The 15,467-nt window shown below is 46.0% G+C and overlaps 1 protein-coding gene across 3 annotated transcripts in view; it reads right to left on the reverse strand.

Moving 5' to 3' along the window:
* sema4gb (sema domain, immunoglobulin domain (Ig), transmembrane domain (TM) and short cytoplasmic domain, (semaphorin) 4Gb) overlaps positions 1-15,467 on the reverse strand; it is a 199,791-nt gene that overhangs the window by 20,596 nt on the left and 163,728 nt on the right. For all 3 annotated transcript variants that reach the window (XR_010020947.1, XM_063071269.1, XM_063071268.1), the window contains 4 exons: positions 14,851-14,995; positions 13,778-14,000; positions 11,170-11,285; positions 5,795-5,949 (listed from right to left, as the gene is read on the reverse strand). Coding sequence is in view for 2 of the 3 variants with exons in the window: in XM_063071269.1 (XP_062927339.1) it covers positions 5,795-5,949; positions 11,170-11,285; positions 13,778-14,000; positions 14,851-14,995 (639 nt within the window). In the remaining variant the exon portion in view is untranslated. The remainder of the gene's footprint in view (positions 1-5,794; positions 5,950-11,169; positions 11,286-13,777; positions 14,001-14,850; positions 14,996-15,467) is intronic.

Raw genomic sequence — 15,467 nt, forward strand, 5'->3', positions numbered from 1 at the left:
ACCAGGCCAATATTGTAAGGAGTCAGCCTGTTCTGAGGATGGGTGCTGACCCGAAACAGTGACTGGTTTCCCTCTCCACGGATGCTGCTTGATTGGCCGAGTTCTTCCAGCAATTCTGCGTTTGTAATGTGGATTTTGATTTCTGGAGCACATTGGCCGATACGACATTTTCTCTGGAGATTGAATCTCCCACTACCCTAAATATCCCTAGTGGACATTAATGATCAAGGATGACTAGGAGGAACTGAGTTGCTGCTCGTTTTTGTTCTCTCCTGGATCCCTCATCAGAATGCACAAACCTGATGCAGTTTGACTTTTTCACTGGAGGATTACGAGAGGCAGACGGTCGGATTCCGTGTACCTGTGGCTGAGCAAGGTTGTCCCTGAGTCCACCAGTGTGTATCTCTTCAATGGATTTGACATGTCAGCTAGAGAGGTAGAGAGGCTGGTGAAGAGGGCCTTTGGCTTGCTGGCCCTCAAGTCAAGTAATTTACTGTCATCTGACTATATACAGAACATGTATATAATGTATATAACCATATAATGTATATAGAAGTGAGATGTTCCTCTGAACCAGAGTGTAAAACACAGTAGTACATACAACACACGATAACTTAGGAAGGTGAATCACACATAAATAACAAACTAAATATTGTAAGGTATGGAATAGATTAATCAGTGACACTTTGAATACAATGCAGGAGGAATTTCAGAAGCCTAATGGCCTGGGGGAAGAAACTGTTTCCCATCCTGATCGTTCCTGTCTTTATGCATCGACTCTCCTGCCTGATGGAGAAAGTCAAAGAGGATGCTGGATGGATGACCTGTAAACTCTCAGTGGTGCTCCTGTAAAATGCAGTTAAGATGGGGGGGGGGGAGCCTTGTTTGCCTCAATCTCCTCAGGAAGTGGAGGTGCTGCTGTGCCTTCTTGTTCAGGGAGTTGATATTAAGGGATGAGGTGAGACAATCCATGATGTGAACTCCCTGGTACTCAGTGCACTGAACTCGGGACTGAGCTGTGGAGGAAGCCTGGGCAGGTTGGAGCGTAGGAGAAGGGGGAGTCATTGTGCAGAGGTGTATAACATCCTGAGGGCCTTGGACAGGTTGAATGTGCCCGGTCTTTTACCCGGAGGCACAGATTTTAAGGTGAGAGAGGAGAGAGAGACTTCACAGGAACCTGAGGGACACCTTATTCACCCAGGGGACGGGGAATCCAGGGAATGAGCTAGCAGAGGAAGTGGTTGAAGCAGGTACATTAATGATATTTAAAAGGGACGGATACAACGGATGCAGGATGGATGCATGGATATCCAAGTGCCTATCTTAACGGCACAAGACACAGAGCAGAATTAGGCCATTCAGCCCATCGAGTCTGCTCTACCATTCCATCATGACTGATTTATTATCCATCTCAACTCCATTCTCCTTCCTTCTCCCCATAACCATTAACACTTCCTAATCAAAAACCTATCAACCTCTACCTTAACCTTGGGTTCCACAGCTGTGTGTAGCAATAAACTCCACAGATTCACCAGCCTCTGGCCAAAGGCTCAGAGTGATATGGGCTAGAGACAGGGAAACGGCACCAGCTTCGATGGGGATCTTGGACAGTGTGGCCCATTTGGGTCAAAGGCCTATTTCCGTGCTGCTTGGTGCTATGACTCTAGGGAGGGGTGAGAATGTGGGGCCTGCTCCAACCTGGAAGGACGGGCAACAGTGAAAATGAGGCAAGGGGCAGAAAGGGTTGGCAGGACTGATTCTCTTGCCGGGCCCTTTCATATCGGAGGCACCCATATCATTGTGAGCCTAGAGTCGTAACCAAAGCCAAGTTAGTAGAGTACCTTTCCCAAAGGGGGCTGCCAAAAATCATTCCCACAGCTTCATGTTCGCCATTTTCACATCAGTTTTTACATTCAGTTTGAATTCAATGGTGGAATTTGAAATGAGTTTGATCCAGTATCCCATTTCCTTTGCTCCCAGCCCTAACCCACTACTGATGCAGACTGTAAAGGTACAAAATTCTGAAAGCACGTATCCCCCGACTGAAGGACAGCTCCTGTCCCACTGCATCAGAATCCTGAATGGACCACCTGTACAATACAAATGTCTCGACTTCATAAACTTCCTCGCTATCATCTTGCGCTTTGCCGTTCACCTACACTGCACTTTCTCTGTAGCTTTTACACTTTATTCTGCATTGCAATAACTGCAAGAGGTTCCACAGATGCTGGAAATCCTGAGAAACACACACCAAATGCTGGGGGACCGCTTACTGTGCACATGAGCCGGTCATGCATCAGATGGTGCAATCCGGGGTATATTACGATCAAGGAATGTGTTTGTAGACTGGATATTGAACTTTTTACTGCTGGACTTTGGCCACATTCCACCGTGATACAACACTTGGCAGCACGGGAGGTCATTCCTGCCTGTGGCCATCGAACGTGGAGCTCCTCCCGTGAAGAGTCAGACGCCCTGAGCCAATAGACTGGTCCTGGACTTATTTCCCATCTGGCATAGTTTTGCATTTTGTTGTTTGACTGTTGGGGTTTTTTGTATTGCTATACCTACGCTCTATTCTTGGTTGGTGCGGCTGTAACAAAACCAAATTTCCCTCGGGATTAATAAAGTATATCTATCTATCTATCTATCAGGCAGCATCTATGGAGAGGAATAAAGAGTCGACGGTTTGGACCGAGACCCTTGATCGGGACTGGAAAGCAAGAGGGAAGAAGCCAAAATAAGAAAGTGGGGAGACAGTAAAGGAATACAGGCTGGCAGGTGATAGGTGAAGCCAGGTGAGGGCGATGGTAGGTGGGTGGGTTGGAGGGGCAGAATGAAGTGAGAAGCTGGGAGGTGTTAGATGAAAAAGATAAACAGCCAAAGAAAAAGGAACCTGATTGGAGATGAGAGTGAACCATGGGAGAAAGGCACCAGAGGGAGGTGATAGGCAGGTAGGGAGAAGAAAAGGGGTAAGAGGGGAGCCAGAATGGGGAATAGGAAATGAGAGAAGGGGGAGTGGAGAGTAATTACCAGAAGTTGGAGAAATAGATGCTCATGCCATCATAAGGTTGCAGGTAACCCTAACAGAATACAAGTGTTTCTGGAGTGTCCTCATTGCTACAGTAGAGGAGGCCATGGACCAACATGTTGGAGTGTGAATGGGGAGTGGAATTAATATGGTTGGCCACCAGTGAGTTTTCCCCATTGAGGGTGGAGTAAAGCTGTTCGACAAAGTAGCCCCCCAATCTACAGTATGTTGGGTCTCACCTGTCTCACCAGTGTAGAGGAGGCCCACTGGAACACAAGATATAGATGGCCCTAAAAGACTCACAGGTGAAGTGCTGCCTCACCTGGAAGGACTGTTTGGGGCCCTGAATGGTGGTGAGAGAGGAGGTGAATGGGCGGGTGTAGCAGATGCCAGGAGGAAGATCAGTGAGGATTGTTTGTGGCGACATGATTATAAATTTTACTTTGAACTTTGAACAGTGAGGATCAGTGGAAATAAGAGATCAATTAGTAGAGAGCAGAGGGGAGCAGAGTCTGTATTTTTATCATTTTACCTGGTCCTACCTCAAAGCAGTGCATAATGGTTTGATCTGTATGAACAGTTTGCAAGACAAGCTTTTCGCTGTACCTCGGGCCACATGACAATAAACTGAACCAAACCAAGCCAGGTTGCTATAGTCAAGAGTTCAGGAATCTATGCAAACTGAAACTAGGCTGCCATACCAGAAATTCCTGTTAAACAACTTCCACTTACATTCCAGCCTGTAAACACAGCAAGGCCCTCTTAATACTCTCTGGATGATGGCAAAGTGCCATTGAACACAGGACGGACCTGTTTATACACCTGTTTACATCTGCATCACATTACGCAGCTGAGGTGAAAATTTGTTTGGCTGGCTGTTGTTTCTACCCAGTAATGCAGCTGGTAAACAAAACTGCCAGAGACACCGGCTATTGCAGAGACGTGGAACAAGTAAACAAATCACTGGATGAGCTCAGCAGGTCAGGCAACATCTGTGGAAGGAAATGGTCAGTCAATGATTCGGGTCAAGAACCTTCATTTGGACTCAGATACGTTATACAGAATGCCCCTTCTCACTGCATCCATCAGGTTGGAGGTACAGGAGCCTCAGGTCCCACACCATTGGGTTCAGGAACAGTTATTACCCCTCAATCATCTGGCTGCTCACCCAGTGTGGATAACTTCACTCACCCTAAATCTGAAAAGATTCCACAAGGTACAGACTCAATTTCAAGAATTCGACAATTCATGTTCTCCGTATTATGTATTTAATTTTTCTTTGCACAATTTGTCTTCTTTTGCACATCACTTGTTTGTTAGTCTTTATTTATAGTTTTTAATAAATCCCACTGTATTTCTATATTTTCTGGTAAATGCCTGTAAGACAATGAATCTCAACACCATATATGGGGATATATATGATCATTTTAAATTTAGTTTGCCTCTGAGGTCAGGTTCAGAAGGCCTGCATAAAAGGAAACAGCTGGATTGTCAGTAATTTACTTTCTTCCATCCCTCCTCACCCTCTCGCCTCCAATGTGCAATTCCATTGTCTTCCGGGACAGAGAAAGGAAGAAAAACCCTTTGTAGTGACACAAATATCTCGGGAATTCCCATTCCACTCTTTCAGGCAACCAAACACAGTCCACAACACTTGTTCCAGGTGTAACAGCTCAGTTAAGGCTTTGGGTTCAGAGCCTATCTGCTTCTCTCTGGCCGAAAACTACTGGGTTCAAAAGTGTTTAATAAAATTATTCCTATCCAAGACAGGAACATGCCTTTGGAGTCAGGAGGAAGATTTTGCACTATAGAGTAGCAGAGATAAGAATGGACAAGATCTGAAATCAGAGCTGGAAATGTTGGAAATACTCAGCAGACTAGTCAGCAACTGGGAGGAGATAAAGTGAGTTAATGATTCCGGTAGCTGGAACCTTTGTCAAACTTCATTCTTGTCAAAGTTCACTCTGTTTTTATTTCTCTACAAGAACCCACCTAATCAGCAAGTCTTTTTCCAACACTTTCTATTTTTTTAAATGCCTAAACAGACGGGAACCTGCTAGTTATTAAAATCTTTCCTAATTTTGTTCCTGATTTCATTTTCAAGTTACACCAGATCTGAGGGCTATGGTGATAAGGTGAAACAACAGAATGCAAACCAGTTCTTTCCCCATATCCCTGTAACTCTCCCTCTTCAAGGAATCTTTGAACCCTTTCGAAAGCCATCATAGAATCTGCTTCTGACATCTTCTCAGGAACTGACAGAAGTTTCTAAAATTAGGAACGGCAGAGGTAGGGTAGGTAGAATCTTTAACCCAGGGTAGAAATGTCAAACACTAGAGGAAATGCATTTAAGGTGAGAGGAGGGAAGTTTTAAGGCAGAGGTGTGGGACAAGTTTCTTTACATAGAGAGTGCTTGGTACCTAGACTGGGCTGCCATGGGTACTGGTGGACAGTAGCATTTCAGAGGACTCAGACAGATACATAAACATGAGAGGAATGGAGATACTCATATGCAGGCAAAGGAGATTTAATTTGGCAGTTAAGTTTTAGTTTAGCATAGACAATGTGGGCCCAATGGCCTGGTCCTGTACTGTACTGTTCTATGTTCTAACGGAGTTCCCAACCCACAAATCTTACTTCATAATTCCTTCCCATCTTTGCTTGCAAGGAGGTACCTGGACCCCTGCACCCAAAAGCCACCATCAATCACCTGTGTGATTAGTGGTCACATTCTTCCATTGTAACACAGGGCAGTGATGGTACCTGTTCTCCTGCATTCGAATATCCTGGCAAACGCTGCCATCCCAACCACAGTAAGGATCTCGAGCCAGGACACAATCCCAACAGCTGTCATAGATGTGACAATGGGACACGGGGAGCTGAGTCACCCCTCTCTGCGATCCAACGAACAGGGTCCCCTGTAATGAAAGCAGGTCATTGCAAAGTTACAATAGACAATAGACAATAGGTGCAGGAGTAGGCCATTCGGCCCTTCGAGCCAGCACCGCCATTCACTGTGATCATGGCTGATTATCCACAATCAGTATCCAGTTCCTGCCTTCTCCCCATATCCCTTGACTCCACTATCTTTAGGAGCTCTATCTAACTCTTTCTTGAAAGCATCCAGAGAATTGGCCTCCATTGCCTTCTGAGGCAGAGCATTCCACAGATCCACAACCCTCCGTGTGAAAAAGTTTTTCCTCAACTCCGTTCTAAATGACCTACCCCTTATTCTTAAACTGTGGCCTCTGGTTCTGGACTCCCTCAACATCGGGAACATATTTCCTGCCTCTAGCGTGTCCAATCCCTTAATAATCTTACGTCATTGTTTTGTGCAGAGTGCGTGGTCACCCAGTATTACTTTAATTTCCAAATCGTCACCACAATGGTGAGTCATAGACACGGTGAGGCAAGACATTGTAGAGGCTGGAATCTGAAACAAAGAACAAACTAATGGAAGAATGTAGAAAGCTGGGCAGCATCTGTGGAGACAAAGGGGTGATCGATGTTTCCGGTGAATATCCCGCATCACAACTCAGTTAGACTCTGTTCCAATGCAGTCTCAACCTGAAATGTTAACTTACACCTTTTGCTTCCACAGATGCTGCCTGACCCACTAAGTTCTTCCAGACAAAGGAGCAACACCAATAGTTAAGGTGGTGAAGAAGGGGTTTGGATAACTTGCCTTCATTAACCAGGCACAGAATGTGAGAGCAGGGAGGTTATAAAACCCAGGTTAGACCACAGTGACAGTCCTGTGTTCAGTCCGGGACTCTACACTCTATGACGCACTGCAGAGGCTGGAGAGGAGACTCACTGGGACGTTGCCTGAGCTGTGAGGAGAGACAGAACGTGCTGGGTTTCTATTCCTTGGTGCAGAGGAGGCCGAGGTGGACAACATTACAGGGAACACAGAAAGGGTGGACACAGAAACTTCTCCCTCATGGCAGAAATGTCTACAACTGGACAGCGTAAGCTCAGGGTAAGGGGTGGGGGTCCTGGGCACCATCGTAGCGTAGTGGCTACGCGATGCTATACAGCACAGGGCGTCGGAGTCCCTGAGCTCAAACCGGATGTCATTGTTAGGAATCTGTACATCATCTCCGTGGAACGTGTGGGTTTCTCCAGGTGCTCTGGTTTCCTCCCACAGTCCAATGATGCACAGGTTAGTAGGCTAATTGGTCATTGTAAACTGTCCCATGATTAAGCCAGGCCTAAATGGCGGGGATGTTGCTGGGCAGTGCAGCTTGAGGGACTGGAAGCACCTATTCTGTGCAGAATCTCAAAATAAACAAACTAAATATATCTATTTTAGAGGAGTCCTGAGGAAATACTTTTACACCCAGAGAGTGGTTCATATCTGGAAAGCGGTGAGAGAGGCAGGTACTCCCACACAGTTGTAAAAGTAAACTGTAAATTGCTTGCGTGGTACAGTGAAAAGCCTATAGAGTACAGACGGACACTCGAATTAGCAAGGTATAGAGGGTTACAGACCACATGTTGGCAAACTGGGAGTTGCTGAATCTGAGGAAGTGTTCATGAAAGGAATAGGAACACTTCAGGGCATGAAGGCAAGGATTGAGATTGAGGAAAATGCATGTCCAAAATTTTACAAAGCCAGACCAGTGCCATATGCAATCCGTCCTATAGTAGAGGCAGAGCTGAAAAACCTGGAGCAGACTGGGGTCCTGTCAAAGGTGGATTGGACTGAATGGGGGTCACGCCTATTGTCCCAGTGATGAAGAAAACCTCCAGCACAAAACCAGGAAAACCAAGCAAGGTGCACATATGTGGCGACTTTAAAGTGACTGTTAACCCACTTCTCCTCACAGTACAGTATCCTCTACCTCGTATTGAGGATATCTTTGCTTCCCTGTCAGGAGGGGAACATTTCACAAAAATCGATTTGGCCCAGGCTTATCTCCAAATGGAAATCGATGATGCATCCAAGAAATACCTGACAATAAATACACACAAAGGACTTTACCAGTACAACAGGTTGGTGTTTGGGATAGCATCAGCTCCTGCAATCTGGCAAAGGGCAATGGACCAGGTCCTGCAGGGGATTCCAGGGACTCAGTGTTACCTGGATGACATCCTTGTCACCGGCAAAGATGACGACGAACATCTTTCTAACCTTGAACAAGTGCTCACCAGGTTACAAGAATATGGGCTCAGAGCTAATCGACAGAAATGTGAGTTTTCCACAAAGGAAATCTCATACTGTGGGCATGTGATCAACAAGGATGGCTTACACACGTCTCAAGACAAGATAGAAGCGGTGCTTAAGGCACCACCACCTGAAAATGTGTCTCAGCTGAGAGCATATCTTGGTCTAGTGAACTATTACCACAAGTTCTTGCCTAACCTATCCACAGACCTACACCCACTAAATGCACTATTACAGACAGGGACACAATGGGAGTGGACTGAGAGCTGTGAGAAAGCGATTCAAGAAACTAAGACTCATAACTTCAGAAGGGGTGCCCGTGCTCTTTGCCCCCTCCTTACCTATCCGACTGGCTTGTGATGCCTCACCCCATGGGATAGGAGCTGTGTTATCGCACAAATTTCCAGATGGCTCAGAAAGACCAATAGCCTTTGCCTCAAGAACAATAACTTCAGCTGAACGCAACTACGCACAGATTGACAGAGCCTCGTGTGGGGAGTCAAGAAGTTCAGTCACTACCTGTGTGGCCAAAAGTTTATCCTGTTGACTGACCATCAGCCTCTCGTGTCAATCTTCAACCCAAGGAAAGGTGTTCCAGTGATGACAGCACAAAGGCTGCAGTGATGGTCCCTTTTCTTAGGAGGTCACAGGTATGACATTGAACACAAGGGGACCAAGCCACATGGCAACGCAGATGGCTTGTCACGTTTACCACTGCCCACTTCCGAGATAACTACACAAGTGGATTCAGCAGGTCTTTCACACAACGGTAGTTGAACAATTACCAGTGACAAACAGCCTTATTGAAAGGGAAACATGCAATGACCCTACGTTGTCAGAAGTGTACGACATCACGGTAAAGGGATGGCCAGCGCGGGGTAACACACTGTTTCCAACCTTCACAGCGAGGAGGGAGCAGTTGTCAGTGTATCGGGAACACTAATGTGTGGTTCACAAGTTGTGATTCCTCCCAAGCTACGCACCAGAGTGCTGGAGGAACTGCACAAGGGGCACCTGGGTACCATGAAGATGAAAGGTCTTGCCCATGCCTATGTGTGGTGGCCAGAAATCGATAAACAGATTGAGGACATGACCAAGAACTGCTCTGGATGTCAAAAGATCCAGAACACACCACCAGAAGCCCCTCTCCATCCATGGGAGTGGCCCTCATCACCATGGCAACGAGTGCACATCGACTTTGCTGGACCATTCATGGACTCTATCTTTTTAATCGCCGTTGATGCACATTCCAAATGGCCAGAGGTCATCAAAATGAAGACACCCACATTGGAAAAGACCATTACAGTTCTGAGGGCCATGTTCACCAGTAAAAATACCAGAACAAATCTGCACAGACAATGGACGACAATTTGTCTCTGAAGAATTCCAAAGTTTTGTGAAGAACAATAGAATCAAGCACTTTACATCTGCCCCTTACCGTCCATCCACAAATGGCTCGGCAGAAAGATTTGTACAAACATTCAAGAAAGCCATCAAGGCCATGGACAGTGAAAATCGACTGCTGCAACACAAGATAGACAACTTCCTCCTTGCAGTACATGCAACCACTAACCAGACTCCAGCGATGATGTTTCTGAACAGGAACCTGAGGTCCCGCATGGATTTTCTCAAATCAGATGTACAGCATGATGTGGAGAACAGACAGTTCAAACACTTGAATACAAAGTCAACACGGAGCTTCAGTGTGGGACAGTCAGTTCTTGCACGTGATTACCCGACTGAAAAGTGGCAGCCAGGTACAATTTCCGTCATAGACGGGCCACTGATGTATACAGTGGAGGTGGGAGAGAGCGTATGGAGACGTCATGTGGATCAAATCCTGGATGCTCAGGTGAAAAACACAACAACACCTTGCCCGGACTCCTCTGACATAGAACCAAACACTCCTGATGTGATCACATCAGCTTCATCCACAGATGAGCCTGTCATCAGTGCTGATGACCCACCTGATGTACCTGTGGAGACTCATTCCCCAAAGCAACCGTTTCAGGACAGACGTTACCCGGAGAGGCAGAGAAGACCTCCCCAGAGACTTGAGTTATAAATGGGTCTGAGACCAAAAGTAAAAAAAAAAGAAAAAGAAGGCTTGTTATAATTTGTAAACAAATGGTAGGCGTTTGTATGTTAAGGGTAAACATATTTGTTCAGCATAGTGCCCCAGTGAAAAAAAGACAGCTGATACACTATTAAAATAAAAGGGGAGGAGTGGACCGTAATACCTACATTATAATAAGGAACTACTTTATGTTGTAGTAACACGTCATTGCATGCACTATTAGGTGCATATTTATCAGTATGTGTGTGTCAAAGTTCGGACTCTTACCAGTAAAGAACCATGAAACTTAGTTCCTGTCTCCAGCCTTTTTTATTAATGACTTAGTTGTGTAAACAGGCCACATACACAACAGTCAGTTATTTAATTACTTGCTAACTTAGTTCTACACAACATTTTGGGCCGAGGGGCCTGTTCCTGTACTGTTCTATGTTCCAAGTCTAGTCACTATCTGTATAGACTGTGATAATGACTGTATTAGATGACATTGGTCTTGGGGATCAAGACCCCAGCTCTTTGATGAAACAGGTCGCAGGAGCTGAGATGTTAGTTGACGTCTTACTTGAAGGACACTGCCTCCATCACTGCTGCAGCCCCTTGAGATGTCGGCTTGGATTTCTGTAGCGGACCTGATAGGATTTGAACTCACTACCTTCTGGCTCCAAAGCTAAATTCTACCCACTGAGCTGCAGCTTGGGTGAAGCTATAGGGATGTGAAGTGGGTGGTTATTGGTCCATTTACTGTTGGGTAGTAGAGTGACATCACTGGTCATCCTGCTGTTACAGAACTCCATTATCGCTTCGCATCGTCAACCCGTCACATTTGTCTGTCTATTGTGAGATCAGTGTCTGTAGCCACCTACAGTTATTCATGGTTAATACAGTGTTAAGTACCTGGGCTCTGGCTAATACCAGGCTTTCCACAGGCTGTAGATCCTCGTACAGCCGGATCTCCTCAACGATGTGCGTGCTGGCTCCAGAGCTCACCACTTTGTGGATCCAGCCGTTATCTTAAAAACGAGAGACATCCCCGTCACAATGGAGATCTACAGACAATTCCCTTCCTGCTCAGTAACACTTTTGGAACAAATACAGAGTAAACCAGCAGAATAACAATTCGTCCCCTACATATCGATCCTGAATAATATGACTGGAATGCCGAGTCATTCCCTTCCAGTGGTCAGTGAGATAAATATTTATGTCAGGCCTTTGAACAAGGTCTGGTGGGGCATCTTTTGTTTAAGAACCTCTTCTGGGGAAGTGGACATCATTAACAAGGCCAGTGTTTATTATCCAATCCTGAACTGAGGAGTCATTGGAGGGTCAAGGGTCACATGTCAGCCAGAATGCGTCATGGTGGAACTCTTCCTTCAAGTGGGTTTTCCAACAATCCAAAATGTTCATGGTCACTAATCCTGATCTACAAGCACCTTATTCTCAATTCACTTCTTCCGTTGGTCAGATTCAAATTCTCCCACAGACCTGGTGGGATTTGAACTCAAATCTCTGGGGCAGATCTCAAGATAATGTCCATTGTACCACCACATCTGGGTAGAGATGGAAGAGAAGCTGGGATAGCTGACCGTGAGAGCAGAGACAGATTTGTGGGGAGACTCGATGGAGGAAGTATGAAGGGCTTTGAGAGAAAATTTCCCCTGTTAACCAGAGGACTGAGGTTTGAGCTCCTTGGGAAAAGAACCAGAGGAGATTTGGGTTGTTCTAACTGAAGGTGAGACAGATTCAGAGGTGGGTGGATACTTGCTTAAGGGGGAACATCATGGAGGACCGGGACTGGGAGATACTCTGGAGAAGCTGACAGAAATAATTAGGAAGTGAGGAGGGAAAGCAGGACCAGGATGTGATTTTAAAATATTTTTGTATAATTTGGAGATATGATCAGAGTGCTCCAGGGCAGGACAGCACAGTGGCACAGTATATTAGTGTAAATGGATGCTTGATGGTCAGTCTGAACTTGATGGGCTGAAGGGCATTGTCCATACTGTGACTCTCCAACAAGGACAGAGGAGATGGTCAATGGGGTTGGATGTGGTTTAGCACCCGGTCTGCAGTGAGTGGTTTACAAATGCAGGGTGCTCAATACACAGGGAAACTTGCAGACAGGAAGATCCCTCAAACTAGATGACCAACCAGCTGATTGGATTTGTTTTGCCTGTGTTGGGTGTGAGTAGAATTGTCTGCTTTATCTCATCTACTTTGAGGGACCTGCTTAACTTTCCAAGAGGTTTAACATCTCAGTGGAAAAGGGTAACACAAGGGATTCTGTGGACACTGGAAATCCAGAGCAATACACACAAAACGCGGAGGAACTCAGCAAGCCAGGCAGCATCTATGGAGGGGAATAAACAGTCGATATTACGGGTGGAGACCTTCAGGACTGGAAAGGAAGGGGGCAGAAGGCAGAAGAAGGAGGAGGGAAAGGAGTGCAAACTGGCAGGTGAGGGGAAGGTGGATGGGTGAGAGAACAAGGATCTAACACTGAAACTTAATAAAGCACTGGCGAGTTCTCACTTGGAGTATTGTGAGCAGGTTTCAGACCCTTATCTTAGAAAGGAAGTACTGAAACTGGAGAGGGTTCAAAGGAGGTTCACGGAAATGATTCCAGGATTGAATAGCTTGTCGTATGAAGAGCATTTGATGGCTCTGGGCCTGTATTCGCTGGAATTCAGAAGAATGAGGGGTGCCCTCATTGAAACCTATCGAATGGTGAAAGGCCTTGATAGTGTAGATGTGGAGAAGATGTTTCTTTTGGAGAGGGTATCTAAGACCAGAGGACGCAGCCTCAGAACAGAGGGCTATTCTTTTAGAATGGAGATGAGGAGGAATTTCTTTTGCCAGAGAGTGGTGAATCTGCGGAATTCTTTGCCACAGGCAGTTGTGGAGGCCAAGTCTTCATATATATTTAAGGCAGAGGTTGATAGATTCTTGTTTGGTCAGAGTATGAAGGGGTACAAGGAGAAGGTGGGATATCAGCCATGACAAAATGGCAGAGCAGATATGATGGGCCAGATGGCCTAATTCTGCTCCTATATCTAATGGTCTTATGAGATTCCTTCTTCAGCCCTTTAACACTTTCACCAATCACCTCCTAGCTTCTAACTTCAAACCCCTCCCTCACTCACCCACCTTCCCCCTCACCTGGCTTCACCTATCTCCTGCCCGCTTCACCTCCCCCCACTCCCCCAAATCTCTTATTCCGTCTCTGTCCCTTCCTTTCCAGGGCTCCTGAGGGGCCCGGCTCAAAGCGTCGACTGTTGATTCCCTTCTGCTGGACTTACAGAGTTCCTTCTGCATTTTGTGTGTATTGCTTGGTGGAAGAGGCCTGTCGCCCTTGGCAACCCACTGAGAACAGCATTAAAGTGCCACTCCAAATGTCTATCGTGGTCCTAAATGGGCAACACTGAGGTGAGGCCAATCACACAGTGAACTGATTCAGTGTTCTACAGAGTTAGGAAGGGAGTGTGGCTGCCGTCACAACACCCACCTGTGCCAATGAACATGACGTTGTACTGTTTACCATCCAGTGCTGTGACTGTATCCACTACGATCTTTGTGTAGTTCACTTCCTTCTTCGTGAAGAGTGGGCGACCTCCCACAGGTCTGACCTCTTCATCCATCAGTGGATGCTTCTTCACAAAGCTCAGTACGTTGTCCGGCAGGTCACGTGACGTCCTGAATTTAGCTTTCCGAAATTCATCTGTGATGCACTGTCACGCAGAGCAGAAGCACATAGATCAGCGTAGGGCTGAGTAAGGTCTGCCCACCTCCCTTTCTCCTTCCAACGTCACCAATCTACACTAATTAATGGTTCTTCACGAAGAACAATACAAAGACTAGCATTTACATAGCATCTTTTGTGACAAAGCATTCACAGACACCTAATGATGATGGAAGCGTGATTGTTGTTAATATATAGGCAACCCAGCAGCCAATCAAAACAGAGAGAAGTCCCAGCCCACAAACACCAGTGGGATAATAACAAAATAATCTGTTTTAATTAGTTATTGTGGGATAAATGTTAGCTCAGTGAAATCACTCATTCACTCTTCCCCTAATATCCTGTCATTGTGTCTTACCCAATATCATCATAGTAAACCTTGGACACCAGTACGCCTCGTTCCCATTTTTGGGACCTTGCTGTCTGCTGAGGGATGCCAGCAGTGTGTTATGTATTTGTTTTTGGATGTGGGTTGGCCTTGACAATCCATCTCCATCCTTGAGTAGCTGGTGGTGAGCCACTCTTGGACAGCTGCTATCCTTTGGTTGAAGGGTCACCCACAGCACTGAAGTGCAGGGAGTGCAGAATGTGGACTCAGGGACAATATATTTCCAAGTCAGCACAGTGTGTAACTTGGAGGGGATATCACTGCTGAGGTTATCCACATATTCCTGCTGCCCTTGTAGTTGTGGGCTTGCCAGGTGTTGTTGGAAAAGTCTAGGCAAGTCATTGCTTTGTATTTTGTAGATGTGGCCACTGAACATAGAACCAATGTTCTCTGGGCTATACAACAATTCAAAGACCCCAAAAGGTCACATTTACCCATCGAGTGGTCTTACCGATCCTGGGCGTGGCTCTGGGAGTTTGTTCGTGTACCTTGACCACCGCCGCGGAGATTCCTGATCTTCCTTGTATGGCCCTTCAAATGCCTTCCGGATGTCTGCAGAGGTGTACTGACAGACGGCGGATGATTCTACGTTTTGCCTTTGTTCATAGAGAAGAAATAGTCAAACGTTAGTGAAATGAGAAAGACGATAACGTCACATTGTGAGGTACGTAGCAGCTGCCTCGACGTTTCAGCAGATGGCCGCAAATTCTCTGCAATACCGCAGTGAAAAACTTTGCTCGCGACAATCCATGGGAGGTAGAGGCCTTGCTATCAAACAGTGCAAAATCCACAAACAATCTCAGCAGAGTTCAAGGGTCAATCCATAAAACTATAAGATACCAAGCAGACTAGGCCATTCAGCCCCAAGAGTCTGCTCCAACATTCCATCTTGGCTGATTTATTATCCCCCTCAACCCCATTCTCTTACCTTCTCCCCATAACCTTTCACACTCTTACCAATCAAGAACCTATCAAACTCAACTTTAAGTATACCCACAGTCATCTAAACTCCAGCAACTGCAGGACAAGAGCCATCAAACATTTATCATACATTAATTCTTTCATTCC

Source organism: Mobula hypostoma, chromosome 19, assembly GCF_963921235.1.
Source record: "Mobula hypostoma chromosome 19, sMobHyp1.1, whole genome shotgun sequence".
NCBI classification, from domain to species: domain Eukaryota; kingdom Metazoa; phylum Chordata; class Chondrichthyes; order Myliobatiformes; family Myliobatidae; genus Mobula; species Mobula hypostoma.